Consider the following 23,977-nt stretch of genomic DNA (forward strand, 5'->3'; position numbering starts at 1 on the left):
TCAAGGAAACACATCATACAGTGCAGAAGGTTCAGGTATAGAAAATGAAAGAAAACAGGACTGGCAATTCCACTGGAAATAATGGTTATTCTGTTAGGAGCAGATTCAGTTGCTGATTGATGGTGTTAACCCTCATTAATGAAATCGTGTTTAAATGGTGTCTGTATGTAAGAGAGATATGAGAGCCAGTGTGATGCAGGCGTTAAGACCAGGTTCAAGTCTACCCATAGCCATAGAAACTCTTAGGGTGGCCCTCCCTCTCACCCCAACCTACACCCAAGGTTGTTGCTGTGGGAAATGTTGGAGAAGGGAGTGCTGTCTATGCTATCTTGAGCTCCTGAGGGAAATGTGAGATATACTGTAAATCTAATAAATATTCCCAGTACAGGAATTCCTGTGTCTTAATGTTGGTTGTAATTGTCCAATCTCCTGGTCTAACATAGAAGTCTTTTTTTCCCTAAAATAACAGGTGAGGCTGCTATCGGCTCATTTGTTCATGAATTTTGCACACACTTGTTTGGGTCAGATCTCTGGGCACGATCTGAAATCTCATCTACGCAAGCCGCTTCTAATTTCTTCCAGTGGAACGTGATACTACTTTTTGCAAAAGGCCATTGTGCCCGGCCTAGAGACCTGGTGGCAGCTGTTTGAATTCTGGATTTGAGCATTGATTACTGACCGCTGGGCTTGGGTTCAAGGAGTATGAATTATCCTCTATGTGCACTGAGTGGGACAGCATTTTCTTGGAGCAGCAGCTTCCTGCATTGTACAAGAGAGAGGCTAATGAGGGTTAGGTTGTTCAGGCAAGAGAAGGCACTGTTACTGGGTGGCGAACAGCTACTGGGAGGCCGAATGTCAGAAAGTACGTAAAAGTGTTTTGTTTTGTTTTTTAATCTGAAGTAGCTGTACAGGCTTATTGCTGCTCTTTTCATCTGTTCTCATCGTACAAGTGGTGGTAAACTCTCATGAGACATCGGGGTTAGAGAGGTCTCTGAGTTCCACAAAAAGGGTACTTGAGACAGCAGGTTCATTGCCCCTGACTATAGTAGCCAGGAAATCAAGAATAGGCTCCTTGGTTATCCTAGCTTAATAAGGACTAGAGAAAAGAGAAATGTGGCACTTTGCAGATTCCTAGCTGGGTAGATGAGAACTGAGGGATGCAAAGGATTTTCAGAGTCTGAAGAGACTCTCCTCTTGGATAATCTCTATGCACCTGTACCCCCATTAGGTACACACACCTAAATTCTAAGCCATTATTGATATAATTACTTTATTTTTACTTATATAATACAGATATAGTACATACTGTGCCATTCTGGGCACACTTACAAAAGTCAGGATATGAGCCAAGGTGAGATAGGGTGGATCTTACATTAAAGGGGCATCACTTCTCAGCCCTTTGGCTAAGATCAGGTGTAGTATTAAAGGGGAATGATTGGGCCAGACAGCAGTTACCTTGCCAGGAGCCTGAAATTCTGGCTGGAGCATTTGTCTCCAATCAGCTAATCCTAAATATACCACTTTGGAATCTTGCTGACCAGAAGCCTTATTCCAAGGCTCTTATTTCTGGTTAAGAACAGTGTTGCTGAGTGGGAATAAAGTCAAAATTCAGTTAGCATTCAGTAGTGATTTTTGTGGCAAGAGGCTAGTATTGTGTGCCAGTATTCATAGTGGCAGCAGGTGGCAGCACCTGCCTGACTTTTTCTGGGCTTGAAGGTAAGCAGTGTTGAGCCTGGCTAGTACTTGGAAGGGAGGCCACAAGGAAATCCTAGGGCAGTGAGTTGAACTGAGAATGAAATAAACATTGTAAAAGAAGACATTGGCAAATCATTCCATACCATCACCCAAAACTCTACATGGAGATGTTCAGATAATCACCAGGAAGCAGGTGCAGCTCAGAGACTTACTTTCTTTTTTTTTAATTTGTCACTTTAGGTGATTTGCCAGACTTCCTCAGGCAGCAAAGTGCTTTCTTTTGATCATAAAGAAGGTGTTCTACTTACTTTCCATCTCCTACTTCTACATTTCACTGGTGTTTAACTCCTGAAAATGCACAAACGCGTTATATCCTTTCAGGAAAGCTGAGCTATTGTGCATGAACCTTCCCTTCCCACAGATTTAAATGAAGGTGCTTGCTTATGAATTACTTTGTAGTGCTTTTCTTCAGTTTCCCACAGAGGCCAATGACTTCCATCTCCTTTTCTTTGACAGACCTTTCTTGCTGCTATCAACCAAGTCTTTCCTGCGGAGGAGGACAGTAAGAAGGATGTGGAAGATAATTGTAAGTGAGCAATGTAAACTTTAATTGAGGGGGTGGGGACCCCATGAACATTGAGGCTGCTATATCCCAGTTGCTCCTGCATGGCTTTTGCCTGAGCCAGAGACCCTTCGCAAATGAATGAGTGTTCCTGGGGGATGTCTTTCAGAATGAAACTCCCAGGTGACTTGTTGCTAAAGAGGCCTTCTGTATATTTAGAGGATGCCATTGGAAGCATACTGGATCTGAATGAAGAATGTTACTCAAATGGTTGGCAAGAGCAGCATTGTCGGACTAGCCTTAGTTATGACTATTGCATTTCTTTATATAATCCTCTAGGTCTGCCACCAGATCCTGACCCCTTTTCTCACCCCTTCTAAGTCTGCCACAAATTTCTTTCAGGGACAAGTAGCAGGTTTTCTGTAATACAGGTTATTCACGTCATGTTACTCTAGGCTTTAAAGACTATTCTGAAAGGAAATTAAGGAGTAACGGTTGGATATGGATGTACAGTGCATTCAGAAAGTATTCAGACCCCCTTCACTTTTTTCAATTTTGTTATGTTGCTGATACTATAATCGTTCAAATTCATTTTTTTTCTCATTAATCTACACTCAGTACCCCATAATGACCAAGTGAAAACAGAATTTTAGAAAGGTCTGTAAATTTATTAAAAAGGAATGTATGGTGCTAACGAAACCATTGTTGTGCTTTCACTGCAGGTTCGCTAATGTATTTAAATGAAGCTACCCTCTTACATAATATAAGAGTTCGCTATAGCAAGGATAGAATTTATGTAAGTATCATCTTAGCTTGTGAAAAATATGGGTGGTTTTTTGTCACAAAGCAAAATACGAAATACTGTTTATTTCATCAATGACCAGCAAAAATTAAAAAAAAAAAACAAGCACCAATGTAAAATCAAATAGATGAGATAAAATACTAGCATAACAAAGATAAAATAACACATAAAATGTGACATACACTACTATAATAGTGCATTAATTACTGTGCAAGTGTACATCTAAAATATTACAGTCTATTAAGTAAAATATATATAATCTAAAAGCAAATAGCTAGTATGTGTTAAACCTAAAATGATAAAGAAAACAGAAGTTATTATTTCTGTAACCAGTTTTGCCTTATTTTCATCGTGGCACTACAGAATTTGGCTACTGCACAAGTGATAATGGGTTTCAAATCTTCTAGAAGAGGGTTCACACAGAAATTGCCTGGTCTTCTTGGAAATTTACATATCAGGGGCAGAATATAAGCAGACCTGATATCCCTATAGAATTTACAATGTAGTAATGCATGCAAAATGGCTTTGATCTCCTTGTCACCCCATGGGCACCTACGTTCTGTTAATGGGGTTTTGGAGTATCTGCCTTGCAGCAGTGCAGATGGAAAGATGTTATGCCTGTCTTTGAAAAATGCTATTGTCAACCTGGGGAAAGTTAGGTTTGTAGATATCTTGCTGGTTCCCAAGTGCCCTTATTTATCCAGTTTCTGCCATGTTGGGACATCCTTGACTTCAGTCTGAAACTCCACATCCCTTATTCTTTGGGTGAGCAGTTGTTTGGTTTGGTCATATCCTAAAGAAATTAGGGTGCAGAAAGCAAATATAATGCCAACTTTTGTTCTACAGCCTGTTTCCAGGGAGAAGGAAAATTGTCTATTAAAACTAAAGGGGTCAGTCCAACTGGGAAGAATTGGATTTTCAGCCAGTAGTTTAACATCATCCTGCAAGCCCTTACCTGGGTTGCAGGCATTCCTGTCTCAAGCTTTAACTGAGGATTTGCTGTTCCATTGGGTGCAGCAAGGATTGATCTCAAAAATTTGTTTGCACTGTTTCCAGTGTATTCTTCTTTGCAAAAATTCCTACTTGTGCCCCATAAAGGATTTGGGCCAGCGCTTTGGCCTCAAAAAGTTTTAATGCTGCAGGGATTAACTGTCCTCCACTTGTTTAAAATAAGTGCTTGATAGCACTTATCGAGCACTTAGAGCTAGCTGCATGATGTGATTCTGGTGTGCGTTCCAGGTGCCTTTAGAGTAGAAAACTACCCCAAGGTAACCTGCTCTAATTTGTGCCCTTCTACTCTCCAGGATCGTTGGGTGGCTCTCTTAGCAAAGACCAGAATTTTAGATTTTTCAAAATTAAGAACCAGGTGATTTTGGCTGCAGTACCAAAATATTGCTGCTGTTGCTCTTTTCAGCCATATGGGGGTTTGTGAAATTATGGTGGTGTCATCAGCATAGAGTAGTATAGGGATTTTGCACCCTGCTAGTTTAGGCGTGTGGAAATCCAGATTATGAAGAAGGTCCACCATTGAATTGACGTACAAGTTGAAAAAAGAGGGGGCAAGAATACATCCCTGTTGCACTCCTTTCTGAACACTTACTGTGCCAGAGAGGGACCCTTGAGGATTGTACTTCACTCTTAAGGTGGTGTTGGAGTATAATTTCTGTATCAGAAAGAGGAGGTATCTGTCAATAGTTGTGTCTTTTAATTTTTCCCAAAGGGCATTCCTGGAAATTGAGTCAAAGGCATGTTTAAAATGTAGAAAGGCCATGAAAAGGGGAAGTGTATTTTTGTGCAAGATGGTGGAGAACCAGAATGTGGTCTGTTGTTGACCTCCCTTCTCTGAATCCTGCCTGCTCATCTTGGATTATGCCCTCTGTCTCTATCCAGTCTTGGAGCTTGTGATTTAAATGTTTAGCATATAATTTGTTAACAACAGTCAAAAGACTGACATGCCTGGAAATGCATGGATCATTCTTACTGCCCTTTTTATAAATTGGGACTATTATTGCTAGCCCCCAATCTTTTGAAACATAATCAGTCTGATCTATGAATATAAACAGGGATGCTAGCAGAGGTGCCCACCTCTGGGATTCTGGGAGCTGGGATTCTTGTTAATTATTTTAGGCAAAACATAATCAACACCTGGAGTCCTGTTCACCTTAAAGGATTCAATCAATTGGGTTACCTCTTGCACAGAGACAGGGGGCCAATTTTGAACTTGGTCCAAGTTGATCTCACATAGGGAAAGCAGTTGGTCCTCAGAAGGAAAATGTTTACTCTTTCTATATGCTATGTATGATCTTTTCAGCTGTGAACAATCCTGATCAAACCACTTTTTATGTTTTACACCCCAGTTACTGCAGTGTTGCTTTGTTTCTTTGACAAAAGCAGATTTAAGAGATCATACAAGTCTAAGTATGGTTTTTGAGCATTGTTGTCTAGCAGGTGTGCACAATTTCTAAGGTTTCTGGGGCTGCCAGCCATTTCATTCCATTCATTGTCACAAAGCAATTTAGGAAGAAATTTACTTTGAACATTCAGTTTTGTGAATAGAAATAATTCATTAAAAAAACTATGCCGTTGCTGAATCGATTAAGAAGCAGGAAAGCTGTATAACCAGTAGACTGATCCTTCAATCACCATTCTGTTTTGTTGAATATACCTACTCAAATTGTGCATTGCACGTAATACATAACTCATCCTTACATGCAATTCTTTTACTGGCATAGTATATTGAAAAACAAAGATGCATGCTTCCCTTCTTCTCTGTCAAATGAAGAACCCCACATCACCTCTGACACTTCCCAGCTCAAACAACCACCTTAATATTTTATGTGGCTATTAGATTGCCTGATCGTATGTATCAAATTCTGACTGAATTACACATGATCCCTGCCATCTGCTTTGGCGAATGCCAGCTGGGAAATAGAAGGATGAAACTTCTGAAAGTAGTGCCAGAGGCAGGCATGCAATTATGTTAAAATCTGTTTTTTCTAAATGCTAGCTCTTAAATTCTGACTTACCATTATGTTTGCATTGGCCCATTAGTTTGGGTTGTTCTTTGTTGCTGTTTTTTTTTAAGAAAAACAAGTCACTGTATAATATGCATAATTTTGTAATCAATCATAATTTTAAGTTACATGCAATAACAGTTCATCCTTCAGAAATGAACAGAAATGCTAAAATTATTTTTAGGTAAAAATAATTTTGCTCCTAATTAATTTGTAATTGATTTAACTATTGCACTTAATTATAAGCACACACTAAATAAAAATTACAGCTACTACTACTGATAATAATTTATGTAAAGGATTTACAAAGCGTAATCTTATCTAGTGGCTTTTTACATTGTAATTCAACAGCACAAGAAATGATGCTATTTAAAATTATTAAACCAATATTAAAATAATAAAAACTGCAAGTGCCTTTGGTTCTGACTTCAAGAAATCTGCAATTGACTCAGGGATGTGTTGAATACTCCTTCAGAATAATGCCCCCCCCCCAACCTGGTAATAGGCCTCCAAAGTTTGTAAATAGAAATTCCAAATCCATGTGATTTTAACACATTTTGTTGTGGGTTTTCTTTCCAGACTTACGTAGCCAACATCCTGATAGCAGTGAATCCTTACTTTGATATACCAAAACTTTATTCATTAGATGCTATTAAAAAGTACCAGGGCAGGTCACTAGGGACCCTGCCGCCTCACGTCTATGCAATTGGTAAGAAACAGATCTCTCCTTTTTTTTTTCCCCCCTACTTCCAATGTGTCAATATTTTTGATTGCTGTAGCTTTTATTTTATGTAAGGTGCTTTTATCTGTTACTTTTACGCTGATTAAAATAGTCAAGACAAGATGCTGGAACTGTTGCAGTTGATCCATGTGACCATGAACAAGTGGTTGCTTGGAGTATCGTTTGCTTTTAAGACTTCAATTTATATATTTATTAGTTACTTTTAGGAGAGTGCTGTGGTAATATAGTATCAATATTTTAAGCAAATCTTTTGTTCCACTGTTTTTTTTCACTCAGGAAATACAGGTAGTTGTATACTTGAAAAAGAAATATATTTATTTTATTATTTCAAACAATGTTTACATAGAATATTACAATGTTTCCCAAACTAATGAAAATACTGATATCTGTTCTCTTGGAAACCCACTTTGTTGCCCTTTTCAATATTCGCTTCAGCTGATAAAGCCTTCCGTGACATGAGAATGCTCAAGATGAGTCAGTCGATCATTGTGTCTGGTGAATCAGGAGCTGGCAAGACAGAAAATACTAAATTTGTTTTAAGGTTTGTATCTTTAGCTGAAAATGTTTCCACTGAGTAAATAATTGAACTGTAGCCATTTTAATCCAAACATTTTGAACTCATAATAGATGTACTTCAGATACTGAAAACGCTTGTGAGTGAAATGTGAGCAAATTTCAATGTGTAAAGAAGTCCTGTAACAGAATTTATAAATGTTTGTTTATTTATTTCAAGAATTTATGTGGCTGTCCAACTCAGCCAATGTGACTCTGAGCAGCGTACAACAAAAATCAACATTAAACAAGGAATAAAACCCAATCACCCATCATTAAAAGATAACTCGGATGTGCAAAATGGTCAGTTGAATGGAATAGATGAACCAACAGGGGGCACAGGTCACCTAGGCCCAAAGGCCTGGGGAAAGAGCCATGTCTTGACCGATTTTTTTTTAAAGACCAGCAGGCCTCCTGTAGTGGGTATCTCATTTCCAGACTCCCTGGAGGCAAGGCTTAGAATTCTGACCCTACTGCCTACTAGAAGGGAGTGCCCCTTCTTCAATTCCAGCCTGCTTTCCTCCAGAGACCATCAATGATTCTAAACTCCACCAGCCATCCATATGGTCAGATCAAATTAAAATAACTAGATATTTTGCTTTTCCTTTTTTCCATTGCTTTATCTTATTTTCCTTTGTTTATTTTTTCTCTTAGCAGACATTAGTAGTCCACTTATCAGCGAGTTCATGGGTAGTTGTCCATAGATGCACTGGAGAATTTTTCTGATAGCTGGGACCAAACAAGAGGACTTGAATTGGACAGCCACATAAATTCCAGCGGCACAGGAACATGCACCCTTGTCTTGCTGCTATGTTTCACTTAGCAAAATATGATCAATACCGTGGCTGCCGAGCTACTAGCCATGAGTTGTGAGCCATCTCTGCCTCTAATAGGCTCATCACAGCTCCTCTGGGTAGTCAGATGGCCTGGATACCAGAGGGGATGGGAGCTGTGCTGGATGCCCAGCCCTCCCAACTGCTTTTCCATAAAGGAACCAGAATGATAGACTTACTCCAACGGTTCTGCCAGGTAGTAGCTGCCATCCTCTGAAGATCCCACTCCATTCTAGAGGCCCCGATAAATGATTATGGAATCTCCAACTGGACGCTTCCATGGTGACACTGTGTCAGTCCTTTGAGGTAGGCAAGGTCAAGAAGCAGGCACGGCAGGGATTCCTGGGGTGCTCTTTATTGTTGTAGGGTAGAATAATAGAATCTTGAAAGCCAGTCGCAGTTTCTCTCTGCTCCATCTTGCATTAAATAAAATCAAGGTCTTCTCAGGACTGAACAATCTTACCTAAGTTCCTCTTTAGCAGTTTACTCATTCTTCCCTATTCCCAAGGCCTGGTCTACATTCCATCACACCCTGGTCTTGGAGGCTGTAGTGAATAAGGACTAGGAAAATATACTCGGAGGACTGGAGAAAGTTTAGTGGAAAGCTCACAAAGTTATAGCCCTAGCCATAAGAGCATCTCTCGCTACACATATTTTTGCCCATATATAATTCAGTTAGAGTATGAGTAAACTACCTAAAGCTGCTGCCTTCATGGCAGGTAATACCTAGATAGTTTCCACTTCTCAGCTAGAGGCATAATGGCTAATATGGTTACTAGGAGGCAACTTTGGCTAAAGAAGTCACAAATAGTTCTTGTATTGGGCCCATTATCATTAGATGAAGTCATTAGATGAATTATGACAACAGACCCTTAACCAATAAAAAATACAAAGGCTACTCTATCCTATTAATTCCTTTCATTTGTAGTACACTTAAAACAGACCTTTGGAACACAAGGACACAGAATATTCTGTGGAGGAGTAGGGACCTCAGTACAACTCACAGCAGCCACAACCCAGAGGCAACATTGTCTCCTGCTTATAAAAGAAGGGACACAAATAATGACTTCCCCAATTTCCCAGTGGGCAGGAGGCTAATGGAATTTGCCCACCTAAGGACCCCATACACCAAGATGGGATATCTCACCAGGCTACATCATAGATCTCAACAGACTTTCCTGTGATTACTTAGCTCCACACAAGTTGACCAAACACTGGCTAGTCTAGAAGGCCATTAAATAATCTCTTGAGTATACAGGTGACCGAACAGGTTCCATGACTCAAGGGGTTTTCAAACTCATAATTGTGTGCACCTTTCTGGATTTAAAACCAGTGAATTGCTGCATCAAGTATTGCAAGATCCAGATGAAAGCCCTGGTATCCTTCATAGACTGTGTTTAGAAAGATGATGCCCAGGCCTTGCTAGACATATAGGTGGCCTACCTCCCCTTCCCATTTAACTCACTGCAATGGACATTTCTGAGATATGAATTCTACCCACAACAAATGAGAACCAGCAAATCAAGGCAGATGATGGAATCAACCAAGGTTTGTTTTTCTGATGAAAATGTATTGTGTCTCATGGCAGAATATGTTCAGGGAACAAACAACACAGAGGGGGGTCTGGCTAAATTGCAAACACTAAAGCAAATGGAACCTGAATCCTAAATTATCACAAATTGCTTTGATCTTTGGGAAGCCAGTGGAATGTGTCATCTTGCATTTTCCAAGCCAAAGAGTAGAGGGAACAAATGTCTTCAATGCTGACTGGGTCAAGGACCCACTATATGCCTGCTCTGGATTTCCAGTAACTCCCAGGCTTCAGCAACTGGAGACCTGAGCCAACTGTGATACCTCTCAAGTGACCAAGAGGCCCTATATTTGGACCTAATTAACCTGTTATTATCCTAAAACCATGAAGTCTTCCTGCCTCACTACATCAGCTGAATCAAGATGGATTCAGCATCTGGATCCCAAGTGGAACTCTATATCTGAAAGTGGAGTGAGATTGGCTTGTTAGTTTAGGATATGAAAACAGATTTGTTTAGACCATCTTAGCTTCATGCACTGTCTTCCCAGTTAGCATATACATTTAGTGAGCCTCTGTAGGAAGGGAAGCTCACCAAATCAGCACCCATTCTTCAGTGCCACTTAAGAGCCAACTTTTGGACAGGCAGGCTTCGCCAGTGGTCTACAACTAACAATTAACTTCATAAACAATGATCACATCTCTCATCAGTTCTAACAATAGAGAGCAACAAGTTTCTATTGGCTCATCCTCAGATCAAGACATTCTTTAGGAAGGCACCCCTAAGACTACTCATTATATATTGATATCCATTATGGGAGCTTTAGCTGGCACTTTAGTCCCTAATCCAAGTCCTGTCTGAATCCTTATAAGAATTTCAGTACCTAACATGGGAATATGATATTCTTAATACTCATTGTATCAGCCAAGTGGGTTTCAGATAAATGGAATCTCTTCCAGGAAGGAGTTCTGCATCATCCAGACAGGCACCCTAATGCTGTGCCCCAAATTCTACCTTTAATACTCAAGGAAAATTCAGTTTTTCACCACCACCACCTGTTTTCTGCACCATGCTCCAAACCCAGCTAGAGGAAGAGTGGCAGAGATTAGATATCAGACATGCCATCAAGATTTATCTGAGAAGAACTAAAGAATTCAGAGCCCTGGTCAGTCTCCTGGTATCTTTCTGACTAGCTAACTTGTTCTGCAGAACCTCACCGTTCATGCTTTCCAGATGATTGTGTACATCAATCTAGCCTGGGAAACACAAAATAAAACTTTCTCATGGGACACTGTGGCCCATTCCACTAGAGGTTCAGCTGTCTTGGCTGCCTTCAACACAGGTGCTCCCTGGAAGACATCAGTAGGGGATTTACAGTTCTCTTTATCCTCTTTTACTAGATACTACAAGTTTCATTCTTATACTTCAGCTGGAACATCCCTCAATAGAAGTTGCTGCAAAAAATAGTTGCTGCAAAAAATAGATTCTGTCAAGGATTGATGTAAAAATGGCTCTCGGGGACAGGTCTGATATGTTCCACTGTCAGATGCCCTGGCTCTGTTCTAGAAAAATGGTACATTGAATTTACAAGAAAAGTTCTTTTTTACAGTGGAGACATGCCATTCAACTTAATGGCAGCAGTATCAAAAAACAGATAAAATGTCTTGGAGTTTTATCAGTGACTGCATCCATAATTCTCACATATCTCTTCTTTATTCCTACTTTTCTCAAGCATTCTGAGTTCTTTTTCAGTCTTCTCATTCCAAAACTGGGGGAAAGGGCTCTCCCCTCCAATAGGAAGTAGAGATAGATGAAGTCTAAGTCTTGCTTCTAGAGAGTGAGAGGGAGATATGCACTTCTGGAATGGATCTACCTATCCATCTAAGAAAATGGATGTACCATCAGCATAAGAGCTGTGTCAAATTGGAAAGGCTAAGAAATAGCTTCCTTGATAAGCAATACTTGGATCTTTCCAGTCTTAAGACCCAAGTTTCTTAACTGCATTATCATGCTGGTTTCCCAAATAACATGTCTGAGCAGGATTCTAGTATTGAATAGACTCTTCAGAGGATCATTTTTAAATCTGAAGGATTGATTCTAATGCAACTTCTGACCCACCTATTTTGGATGAGATCTAAATGATGTACAAATAAAAGGCTGCTTGAAGAAAAGGGCTTGCCTACCATTTCCTTCACTCTCAAGGGACCCTTAGAGAACCCTCAGGGAAAGCCTAGGTCACAGGTGTGCATCTTCCCCTGGCCAGAAGACATTCCAAAAAGTAGTGGATGGGAGCTGGACAGAACTAAATTTGATTTCATTAAAATAAATACAGTTTGTATGAGTAGTATATAGTAATATCTTCAATCATTCTCCCCTTTTGTCACATTATAAATGACTATTTAGTATCAACAACCATATGAATGTTCTGAATAGACAAACTTTTTACAGTCTTAGGGCTGCTGTTCAGGCTTCCAGGAGTCACATGCAATCTTGAGGGCTTAGGATGTAGGCACTGGCTGTGCTTGCCAGGTTGTCCTCTACCTCTGCACCTTCTGTATTGCATCCCAGTCCTGTCCTGCCTACCGAAAGTGCTCTGACCCCAACATCATAGCAGACAAAACCTCCTTAATGACTGAGCCTTTTTCTGTATAAGGTTTGGATATAGCTCATTTAATTATAAGGAATCTCTGCTATATGATTAAGTTAAGACACTTACAAAAGTTGCTAAATGTTTTTATTTTCTTACTTTATAGGTATTTGACTGAATCCTATGGTAGTGGACAAGATATTGATGATAGGATTGTAGAAGGTACTTCTACTTATCTTTAAATTTATTTTTATATATTAAAAGTTGCTAGTTAAGGAATAAGCATCATGTTCAATACATTTTTGTAAATGAAGGGCTGTGTTAGTGCATGGCATCCCTCATCTTATTGGGCTTTAAAGTGGTAAACATATGGGTTGGGTTGTGTCTAGTTAGAATAGCAAGATATAAGATGGGGATGTGTGATTTTGGTCCTATAAAATGTCATTGAAGGATTGTTCCTGTGGGGTCTATTTGAACATAGAGGGTTCAAATGGTAGAAATAAGGAAGCTACTTTTTGGAGAAGAGGCGGCCTCCTGTAACTTTTTTGGAAGTTGAGGACTGCTATGGCCTGTGAATTTCTGAACTCCCCCTCCCCAATTTTTGGGGGTGGGGGTGGGAGAGTAGATTTAATGTGCTTTTTTCTTTTTCTTTTTAAAACTATTAAGCTTCTTTTATGGTTTATGGTACTGTTTTTGTGAGCTTCCTGCCTCAAAATGGCAAGAAATCATGCTATTGATTTTTTTATGATTGTATTGGAGAGGGCCCCAGGGACCACAAAGGAGTTTGGGAATCTCAAATTACCCATCCCTGAAATCTTGTCTCTAGTTCCACCAGAAAACACAGAGGCTTGGAAATAATGCCAGCATAAGGAGAATGTGTTTCTGGGCAATTCTATGAACCCTGTATGCAAGCACTGTTGGAAGACCTTTGCCAGCACATCTTGCAGTGTGGTTGCAGTTTTGTTGTGGAATGGGAAGCATGGTGAATCAGAGGCAATCACTGGAGGCATCTAGAAGCTTTTGTACCAAGCCATTGGCACAAGCATACAGAGACAGAAGCATTTTTCCGAACTTAAAGGCACATTTTGTACCCAATTCTATTAGAAGTCTTTTCTGTGTGTCAAATGTATTTGCGGATGAAAGGTCTTGACTCTACCTGTGTCCTTAATGTCTTCATAAGGAGAGCTTACATGTGGACAGTTTCCAGTACATAGAAGTCCAAGAAACATGGTGCTGTTGCAATTTTCTGAAGAGGGTATTTGAAATGGGACTTAGCTCAGAAACCACTGATCTCTATAATTCTTTACTTCTTTGTGACAAATGTGATTCATATAATAATATACTCTTTCCAAAGTATTCAGCTAGGCTATTAAATTGTAGCTGAGGCTACAGATAAATGAGTGGGGTGGGTGGGTGTGCTTGTTTAAAAATGCAAGTTCTGCCATATGTTCCCTTGCCAAGTGGCAAGATGCATTGAGGCTACCAAGGAATAATATAGCCTGGGCAGTCCTACCTTTGTTTGATGAACTTCATAGCCAAGGTTTACTGCAAAGCAGTGCTTCCATCTCTAATAGACAGTGAAATAATTGAGAATGATATTGCTTAATTACAGCTGAATATATAAGTATTCCATTATCCATGGCACCTATGAAAGTGGCTGACAATTGGACATAATGTCTGAATCTGCATTCCCCAACACTGGTACCCGTAGGTATTTTATTCTGGGGATGGGGAAGCTTGAAATAAATGCCTTATGCAGGTCATCTGCTCTTAATACACATTTGCTCCCATTTTTGTTTTAAGCACATCTTAACATGCATGGATGCATTATTACTACAGAAGGACTTACTCACAAAGCCTTTTTGTAGTGTGTGTATATGTGTTCGTACCTGTAACCACTGAGTCTTTGTTGCAGTTCTGTGCATTTTCTTGACATATTGGATAGATTGAAAGGTCACTTGCCAACTCAAATTGCTTTAACTGTTACAGACGATCAACACACACACACAACCTCCCCCCCCCCCCAGGAATCTATATTTATCTATATGATATACAAACTCAGTAGCAGTTTTTTTTGACAAACCTCCTTAATGACTGAGGTCCAAATTCCTTTTCTAATGCTATGTCAGTTTCTAATATGTCTTCCCCCTGAAGGTCCTAATGCATTGTTGGGACTAAATGAATATTAGATCAGTTTTGAGTTGAAAATCAAGCGCTACATATAAATTAATCCCCTGTTCCCAAATGAAAAAACTGAGAACAGCAGAATTATTTATTCAAGAAGTGTAGCTAAATAGAATTTTTGCTGCTACTATGGCAAATTATAAATGCTTCCTCAGTCTGCTTGATAAATGCCCAATAGTAGTTCATGGAGGCGGTTCTGATGGTAGATGTGGAATGGCAATGAACAGGCTTGGTAGGTTAGTATGATCATATATCTCTTTGTCTTACTCATATCAGCCTTCTCCAATCTGCCATCTCCAATTGTCTTGGGGCTCCAGAATTCCCAGGTACTGTAGTGGGGAGTGCTGGCTGAGGATTATGGGAGTTATAGCCACAACGTGTCTGGAGAGGGCCACAAAGGTTGATTCATGCCCCTTATGCATTCATCTATATATACTCTCTAGAATTCTCCCTACCTCAGGGAAGCTAAAGCAAATACAAATAGCCACGTGCTTAAGCTTGTCAGTGTTTGTTTTAGTGGCTCACTTGCAAGCACGCTTGCTTAAGAACATTGTCTTCCGCTGCTGAGTGATGTGGGGACTGAGCTGAATCTGCGTAGCCTGGATAGGCTCCAGGCATTTGCTTTTTCTAAGGCCAGTGGCTGTATCTGTGTCTTATGGCTGCAGCACCAAAGATTCACAGCTACCTTCTTCTCCAGCATCTGGCAATTTCCTTGGTCTAGGAGGTCACGGGACCAAAAATTAATTTAGTATATTCTTCTCCAGAATGAGGAAATGTATGGGCTTTGTGATATGTCTGCAGTGGCATTGACCAGATTATAATATGTGGGTTATTTTTTGTTGTTGTTGTTGTTTATTTCATTTTTGGGCATACCCAATTTGCATGTAGATTGCTTTCTCTGGTCTAGAGCCAAAATCTTAACCACCTTTTCTTGAGTTTTTTGCTTGAGCTGTATATTGAAAGTATACAGTAGGGCTGGTTTATGCATGTAAATATGTTAATGTAATATGTATGATGAGATAATTCAGGATTATTTTATTAACATGGAACAGTTTACTATTTAATGCATTTACAAATAATTCAGTTTGATTTAGATTTAGGATTATTAGGAAAAGCAAGTAGAAATCTTAAAGTGGAAGAATTTCTAGGAAGACTATATAGTAGTTGGAATTCAAACTGCTGCATTAGGTGCACCCACCTAGTGGGAATGGAGACTCAAGATATGAAACCTTAATTGTCTGATGCAACAGCTAAGTGACCTTAGCTGGTCCCCAAAAGCTATGCAGGGCCAAGTCTGGTTAGTCCTTGTATGGGAGAACAGCAGGAAATAACAGAGTTGTAGGCTAGACTGGGAAATCAAAAAACCCAGGAGAAGGCAGTAGTAAACCATTTCCATATTTTAACAAAAAAAACTATGCAGTATGGACATGTCCATGAAATCACCCAGGGTTGAGTTGATCTGAAGGAGGCTTTACCTTTAAAAGTTGAGAGAAGCTTTTGTTTCTTCACACATGTAACAGAAGTAGTTGTATGAGCCTTTGGCTCATGAGATGTTTTTTTCTCTTATTAAGAAAAATATAATGCTAGTCAGCTTTTGATCTGTAAGCATTTTTATTAAGGTCCATTCTTCCAGACTGTTTAGAAAGATCTCCCAACTCTCTTGTCCAGTTTTTCAGGGGTAGAGAGGTGTGTAAGGGAAAGTGATAGCATCTCTCCTCCCCCAATGCTGATCCAGGGATGGAAAGAGCTCTTTTAACCATGGAAGACAGATTCAGGACCTGGCCCTATGTCTTTATTTCTCTGCTTTGGATACTAAAACATGCTTTTGTCCAACTTTGTTTACTAAAATTTTTGCTAACCTCATTTCAATTTTTTTTTTTTAAATAGCCAATCCACTACTAGAAGCATTTGGAAATGCAAAGACTGTTCGTAACAATAATAGTAGTCGTTTTGGAAAATTTGTAGAAATCCATTTCAATGAAAAGGTATTTGTACTTCTTTGTCTATTGAGGAATTTCCTTTCTTTTTCTTTTGATATGACCTCGGAAGTCACTACCTATTTATGTGGCATTTTCTTTCTGCCCTTCTGTATGGATCACTGTATTGTTCAAGAGTTTTATACCTCACATATTGTAGTTCATTCTGGATTATAGTACGTTGTTTGTAGAGAACTATTGTTTAAAAATTCTTCAGAATTCAGTTTCAAAATTCAGAAGTCTCTAATCTAAACACAAAATTATTTTTATAATATGAACTGCAAGATGAGAACTATCATATCATCATCATCATCATCTCCAACCTCATATCTTCTAGCTACAACTAGACCACAAGTCTGAGCTAGCATGGACATTTGCTCTGAGACAAAGCCAGATATTATACAACGAAACAGATTTGGTCACCAGTGGGAAAAACAGAGATAAGACACACACACACACAAAATCTGAATTACTGTATATGCAAGATACCAATTTGCTTATACCATATGTCTATTTTTTTTAATAAGTTAAACATAAGTTAGCATAAAACAACCTTGCTTAATCTGGTGTTCTCTAGATATGTTGGTCTATACATATCTCCCAATATTTCTGCCAACATAGGACTTTGACCATGCTGGCAGCAAATTTTGGGAACTGTCTGGTAATAACAATAAAATCATGCCAACAGATTAACCAAATTGCAGTTCTGGTCTTATGAAGTTAACACTGAACCATTTAAACATTTCATTTACTTGTAAATGTATTCAAGAAACTATATGGAATAGAACATACACATGATATAATTAAAAATCAAGTTTTTGTGATTCAAAATCACAATCTTGGTTCTTTTTTACTGTAGAATTCGGTCGTTGGTGGATTTGTGTCACATTATCTGCTGGAAAAATCCAGGATCTGTGTACAAGGCCAAGAAGAAAGGAATTACCACATATTCTATAGGCTCTGTGCTGGAGCCCCTGAAAATATAAGAGAGAAACTGTATTTAAGTTCACCAGATAATTTTAGGGTGAGTTGATCTAATGTACTATTGAAAGTTTGTTTAAACTACTTATAGTAGATTGGATTCAGATATATTTAGAGCAGGTCCATTGAAATCAATGTGATTAAAGTATTGGAAAAGACGTATTTTAAGTTTGGATCTATGAATCTGTTGTGCTGAAACTTGATTTTGGACCAAGCATGGTTAAATGATCTTGTCACATATGTGTATTCTTCTGTGCCAAGCTTGGTGTCCTCAGAGCTTTTGAACTTCAGTAGTCCCAACTATGACCACTGACCATGCTGACTCAAGCATATATATAACTGGGTTCCCAAATATCTGAAAGGCACCATATTATATATTCCAGTTTTATATTCTGGAATAGATATGTAAGGTGGCAGCTTTGAACAGTATTAGACATGTTAGAATATTATAATAAACTGATTCATCACTGGTTGCACATTCCTGCTGTTTTTGATATTGCCACAAAAATTATATTAGACTTCAGCTTTTGCTCACATTTTGCTGTGTCGCCTGGCAACCTGGTTTATTTTAACCATACTTTGTTACAATATGCTAGCTTTATACTGTAGTGTATGCTTCTCTCTTGTTTTTACAAATCATGATTAAGATTGATCAGCGTTCAGGATTTTGAGATAATGTAAAACTATGGTTAACTTGAAGCAAATTCTCTAGTCTCCTTGGGGTTGCTCAGAGGAGGATGGAGAAGTGAATCTGGAAAAAGACGGTTTTGCTTCTGTCACGTTGAAGAATACCTTATTATGACATTAAACACAACTTTTGACAATACTTCAGAATCTCAGTGTCTAGATCATAGGGAACTGGACTTCTGAAACTTTTCATGTTTTACTTCATGCTTAAAATAGTCTTTTTAAAGTAGTTTGGCACTCAGTATATTTGCAGTGAAAAGATTGCTTTTAATGGAAGTATTATTTTTTAACTATGCATTGATAAGCTTTACTCTGTTTCTGCTATACAATATCAATTTCTGTGGCTATTTGTTTTATTAATTTAGTTGTAAATAGCCCTTGCTAAACAATTTCCAGTTTCCAGATATTTGTTCCCATTAAACTTCTGAGTGCACAAAATACCTTATTTTGCTCTTCAATTTTTTATGGACCCAGTTTTGGGGCTTTGAATCATATAGGAATATTTGTGTTCACAAATTGAATATAGGATAAAATGTGAATGAGATGATCAACTAGACTTTCTGACCAGTAATATTATCTTTGTACATGATGTGTATTCCAGTTTCTAGGGTTTTTTTCCCTTATAAGTAATTTCTTCTTTTGTGTTAAAACAGTATTTAAGTCGCGGATGCACTCGCTACTTTGCTACTAAAGAAACAGATAAGCAGATTTTACAGAATCGCAAAAGTCCTGAGGTAAGACACCCATTTCATGTGTTTCTTTCTTATATTACAAGATGGAACTTAATAAGGGCAGTTGCTGGTAGTATCATGCATCTACCTAAATCTGGTTTATGCAACTTTTTTCAAATGCTAACAGCTCAGCGCTGCAAAAAATGACTGGCACTGTCAAAATGGACACCAGCAGTCTGTTCATAAGGTAGATGTGTACAGATATCCACTGCTAGGGTCAAGAAGTGTTTCAGATCCTTTTCTTAACAATTTGAACTTGATGAATATTTAACTGGATTAATTGGTGGGATTTTGTCCATGTGCTGAAATTGTAGCCAAAAGCTTGGCATCCATATTTTTCTTTTTTAAAACAAAACAAACAAAACCAGGGTCGTAATTAAAAATCCCATTGGATCGTTATATTTGTTCACATTTTTTTCCTTTTAATTGTGTTGTTATAAATCTTGATACATTATCTTATTTCGGTACAATGATATTTATATGATATGATTACAAATTCTTGACATTCTGTTATTTAGATAAGTTAGAGTAATGGAAATAAAGAAAGTAGGTATTCTATCAATATTAGCTACAGTTTAGGATATCAGTGTTATGAACATTAAAATTATTTGGCTCTTTCATGCAAAGTTAAGTATAACATTGGAAGGAAAAAATAAAATAAACATGCTGTGCATTGTATTTGTTATATAATAAAAGTTTAGGTCTTAAGCTAAATTACTTAATATTAAATCTCCACTGTATTGTTATTTGAGATACACACACACACACATACATACACACACACGAAAAGAAAAAATAAAGCAAATTTAACAAAAATTAAAATATCAAAAAGTAGAAAAAGAAAAAAAAGGGAGGAGGAAGAGAATACTAATAAAAAAAAAAGAATTCAGGGTCTAATTTAAGATCATGTGCATCTACCGTTCTACTTTTAGATCTAGAATAAAAGCACAGTAGCCCACTCTGGATCTAGACCACTGTGCATGGTCTTCCAATTTATGGGTGTGTGTGTGGTTCAGTTTTTTTTGTTATTAAATTCACACTCTCCCCATTCATAGTGGTCTTGATCTGAATTGGGCCATGCTTAGTAAAACGAGGAAAAATAAAGAAAAATCAGGTATGTCTTATATATTTAAAATTATCAGAAAGCTTGCCTGTCTGTCTGTCTGTCTATCCATCCATCCAAATTACACTTCAGTCAAAGACCCTTTTGCAAATATCTGCTTCCCACCTTAGTCATAATGATAATGAAGCAATAGCTCTATACCATTTAACTAAGAGTTTATTTGAGCAAGCATTTTGTACTCATGATGGTCAAATTAACATCAATTATGGGTGCAGCAGGGCAGGTAGAAACCAATGAACAGGATCCAGATTGAATTTTTACATACCATTGCCTATAGAGGAGAATATATATGATATTGGTAAGCCAGCCTCAGCTTGGTGAATAAAAGATACATCTTTTATATACTTGACTCAGTCGCTAAGTGAAAGGAACACCTGCATGGAGGCAAAAGAGCCTCATGTGCTATAAATTTGATGAAATTATTGTGCCAATTGAACACAACCTCTGTTTGGTAGATAGGTATCCATAGTTATTTGAGCTTTCTGTTATTCTTCTTTCCCTTCTTCTCCCTCTTTGTATCTCAGAAGATTGAGATAGCAATGGGATTGGGGAAGGGAACAGTTCTAGGTAATATTTTTCTAGGTGAAGAAAATAATTAGAACTGATTTCCAATAATGTCAGCTGTCCTTATCTTATTATTAACCTGAGAGAATTGTCCTATTTATTTCCCCTTTGTATCACATTTAATTATGCAATAGAAATGGAAATAGTCAATTAATATTTGCATTGTTTTTGTCCTTTCCTGTCAGGAAGATGAGGTGATCACTTTGTATAATCTGGGATTTTAATTAATTAAGTTAGTGTGTGGTGTGAGTTTTCTAGATGCATGTTAGCCCTTTTTTTCTCAGATTCTTAGAACAGTTTTGTTTGGGATTTTTTGGGTTTATCTGCATTCTCTTTAAGATGAACAATTATTTGAAGCATGCTCTCTCTGTGCATGTATTAGTTTGATTTTTTAGTTAGAATGTTTAGTACTTTGAGTTGATAGTAATATGTAATGTTTGAACTTAAATAGCTAAATAATCAAAACTGTTGCATATTTATAAAATATATATCTTGGTAAAGTATTGCCATCATGCTGAAATGAATGCATGGTTCTGTTTCCAAGAATCATTACTTGTAGTCTTTCAAATGTTGTGATCTCACATTTCATGGTATCCATCCATGGCCTCAAGTAAAGTGTTTTCTCTCCAAAATGATGCTTTAATGAGCCGAGCATCAAAGACTCACCACTCAATGGTAAAGCACATTATTTATATGCAGCATCTCCTGGTAGGAAAAGCACATGTCTCTGTCAGCCAGTTGAAGAGCTGAGCTAGATAAAGCTTCCTATGTTCTAATCAAATGCACTGCCTTCATTACTGTGTAAGTAAAAATTGTTTGGAGCACCTTATATGCAGGCTTGAGCAGCTGTACCCTGGATTTGTGACTCACAGCACTTGGACTGAAGATATTACATATCCAATCAGATTCAGTAGTATTATAAAGTGAAAGAATTTGCAAAACCCAACCCATTTTGATTTTGCATTAGCTCATGTTACCTCCACATATGCTAGCAGTAGATTTGCCCTCTTTCTTGAAGATTCCTTCTCCCTGAGTTTGGGACATATTTTATTCCTCACAATGCCTTTTCTTCATTCATCCTAGATCTCCTTGTTTTTCTTGTTTCTCCTCTCTTGATAGATTCCCCATCATGAATAAAAATCCTGAGATTTTAAGCAGAATTTAAAATTCTGTTCTTCATATCCTCTTCTGTTTATCTTGGCTTTGTATTAATTAGTAGAAATATGATTTCTTGTCCCTTTGTGATTACTTAGCACTGTTCTTGTTTTCAGTACCTAAAATCAGGTTCCCTGAAGGACCCTCTGCTAGATGACCATGGAGATTTTAACAGAATGTGTACTGCAATGAAGAAGATTGGGCTTAATGATGAAGAGAAGCTGGATCTCTTCCGAGTGGTAGCTGGTGTTTTACATCTGGGGAATATTGATTTTGAAGAAGCTGGCAGCACATCTGGTTAGACTGTTTTGCTGACTTGATGGCACATAATCAATCAATGTTACTCTTTGTATTTCACTGAAAGAGCAATCCTGAAAGTAGAAATTGTTGCCACTTAATTTTGAAATTAAGAGTTTATTTCCTAGCAAAGATTTTTAAAAAGTTAATTTGAAAATAATTTTTTTAAGTATTTTTAAATAACACATACTGATTATCATACTTGCTAAGATAACTTAGCACAGTTCTTTCTCCTAAGCTGGAAGAAAGTGCATGCAGAAGGGCCAAAACTAATTTTTAATTCCTTGAAAAAATTAAGACAAGTAAAATACAGCTACTGTAATAGATTAAAAGCAAGGTCCAGTATGGTGCCTGGATGAATATTGTCATTCATTCAATTGATCATTCACCCTGTACTAAAAGTACCAAGGCAATATACAAAGCAAAGCCAAATTAAACTGCAATTACTATAGAAGAAATTAAGAAGCAACAGACAAGGTAATTGTAATGCATACATGCACATACATGTGTAGTGGTATAAGAATATAGTAAGTAAATGTAGGAAATAATACCTCAACATCATATGGAATCCAGAGTTAAGTTTATTCCCCATTTTGTTACATGCAGGATACAGGGTTGGTTGAGGAAAAATGGCCTGTAAATGGTATGTCTGTGGCTTGTTTTACTTCTTATTGTTTTAGCCCAAACTCATACTTTAAGGTGCCAAGTGAAACAAAGGAGAGCATGCTGAATTGGACAAGTATCATGACAATGTGGCAGGCCAAAGTGAATGTATGTTTGCAAAGTGAACAAATTGAAAGAAACACAGTGGGATCCAAACAGGATCAATTAATATCATCTATCAAGGGTACACTAATTACTTATTTGAAACCGTCCTTGATTTTTTTAAAATGTATTCTGCTGTTCAAGGGGAACAGGCTCAAATAATATTGAGGTGATGTAAAATTTGCATGACCCCTTGTGCATAGTGCCTCATGCTGTTATGACAGAATTGCTTTTAAATTGAATTCTACATTATACCTTGCTCTTCCTGAGAAGTTTATAATAAAGCTTATATGTGGATTCTGGGGAGAGGTTTTTCTTATTACCTGCTCCTTTCTTAACTGACAGTCCAGGAACTGAACCTAGCAGCCACACAAAACACTCAACAACTTTTCCTTTGTGACTACCACCTTTTGTTTCCCGTGGCAGAACTCCCTGCTATAATGTAGTCAGTGAATGCTAGCTGTACTTCTTTTCACTGGCTTGAATGCCAGTGTTGAGGGTATCCATTAATTCAGTTCTCTTTGTATATTTTCTTAACAATTGGAATATTCAGACAATTTAAAAATGATGGTTGATCTGTGATAAAATCGGTCTAGAAATCGGTGTTCGTCTTGTTTATCTGTGCTTTTCTAAATAGTTTGTGCCACTTGATAAAAGCTAGAACCCCTCCCCCTTTTTTTAAAATATAACTAGCTGATTGTTTCTGGTTGCTCATTCTAATTAAACACTTTGAAGTGCATATTAGTAAACTTTTTTTTTCTTTTTTGGTCAGGCGGATGCACACTGAAAAATAAATCTGCCCAGTCCCTGGAATACTGTGCTAAGCTACTTGGCTTGGACCAGGATGATCTCCGTGTTAGCTTAACTACCAGAGTCATGCTGACAACAGCAGGGGGCACCAAAGGGACAGTTATCAAGTAAGTTGCAAGCAAGAGAACAACAGAAAGCAACTCTTTCTCACTATCCTCACCAGGTTTGCTATGATTTTTGCAACTCAGGTTGTAAGTACCTGTAAAATATCTTCTTTGAGCTATTTTGGAATTATGGAGGGTGTAAAAGAAGAGTAAGAGTAATACGGTAAGGTAAATGGTGTTTTCCTTAGAGTAACATAATATCTGTCACTATCCCAAATGTTTCCTTTCATCCCAGTGCATGAGGGAAAAATGTATTTTGCATAATAACAGTAAGGATTTCTTTT

General features: G+C 37.9%; 1 protein-coding gene across 9 annotated transcripts in view; it reads left to right on the forward strand.

Moving 5' to 3' along the window:
* Window positions 1–23,977, forward strand: part of MYO6 (myosin VI) — a 109,544-nt gene that overhangs the window by 35,859 nt on the left and 49,708 nt on the right. For all 9 annotated transcript variants that reach the window (XM_088137851.1, XM_088137847.1, XM_088137868.1 and 6 more), the window contains exons 3-12: window positions 2,212–2,281; window positions 2,980–3,053; window positions 6,653–6,782; window positions 7,251–7,356; window positions 12,483–12,538; window positions 16,388–16,485; window positions 17,336–17,500; window positions 18,798–18,878; window positions 21,834–22,014; window positions 23,552–23,696. In XM_088137851.1, coding sequence (XP_087993977.1) covers window positions 2,212–2,281; window positions 2,980–3,053; window positions 6,653–6,782; window positions 7,251–7,356; window positions 12,483–12,538; window positions 16,388–16,485; window positions 17,336–17,500; window positions 18,798–18,878; window positions 21,834–22,014; window positions 23,552–23,696 — 1,106 coding nt within the window. The remainder of the gene's footprint in view (window positions 1–2,211; window positions 2,282–2,979; window positions 3,054–6,652; window positions 6,783–7,250; window positions 7,357–12,482; window positions 12,539–16,387; window positions 16,486–17,335; window positions 17,501–18,797; window positions 18,879–21,833; window positions 22,015–23,551; window positions 23,697–23,977) is intronic.

The sequence above is a fragment of the Python bivittatus genome, unplaced genomic scaffold, assembly GCF_059951505.1.
Source record: "Python bivittatus isolate LINGU-HERP-01145 unplaced genomic scaffold, Pbiv_v1 ctg000020_np1212, whole genome shotgun sequence".
Lineage (NCBI taxonomy): Eukaryota > Metazoa > Chordata > Lepidosauria > Squamata > Pythonidae > Python > Python bivittatus.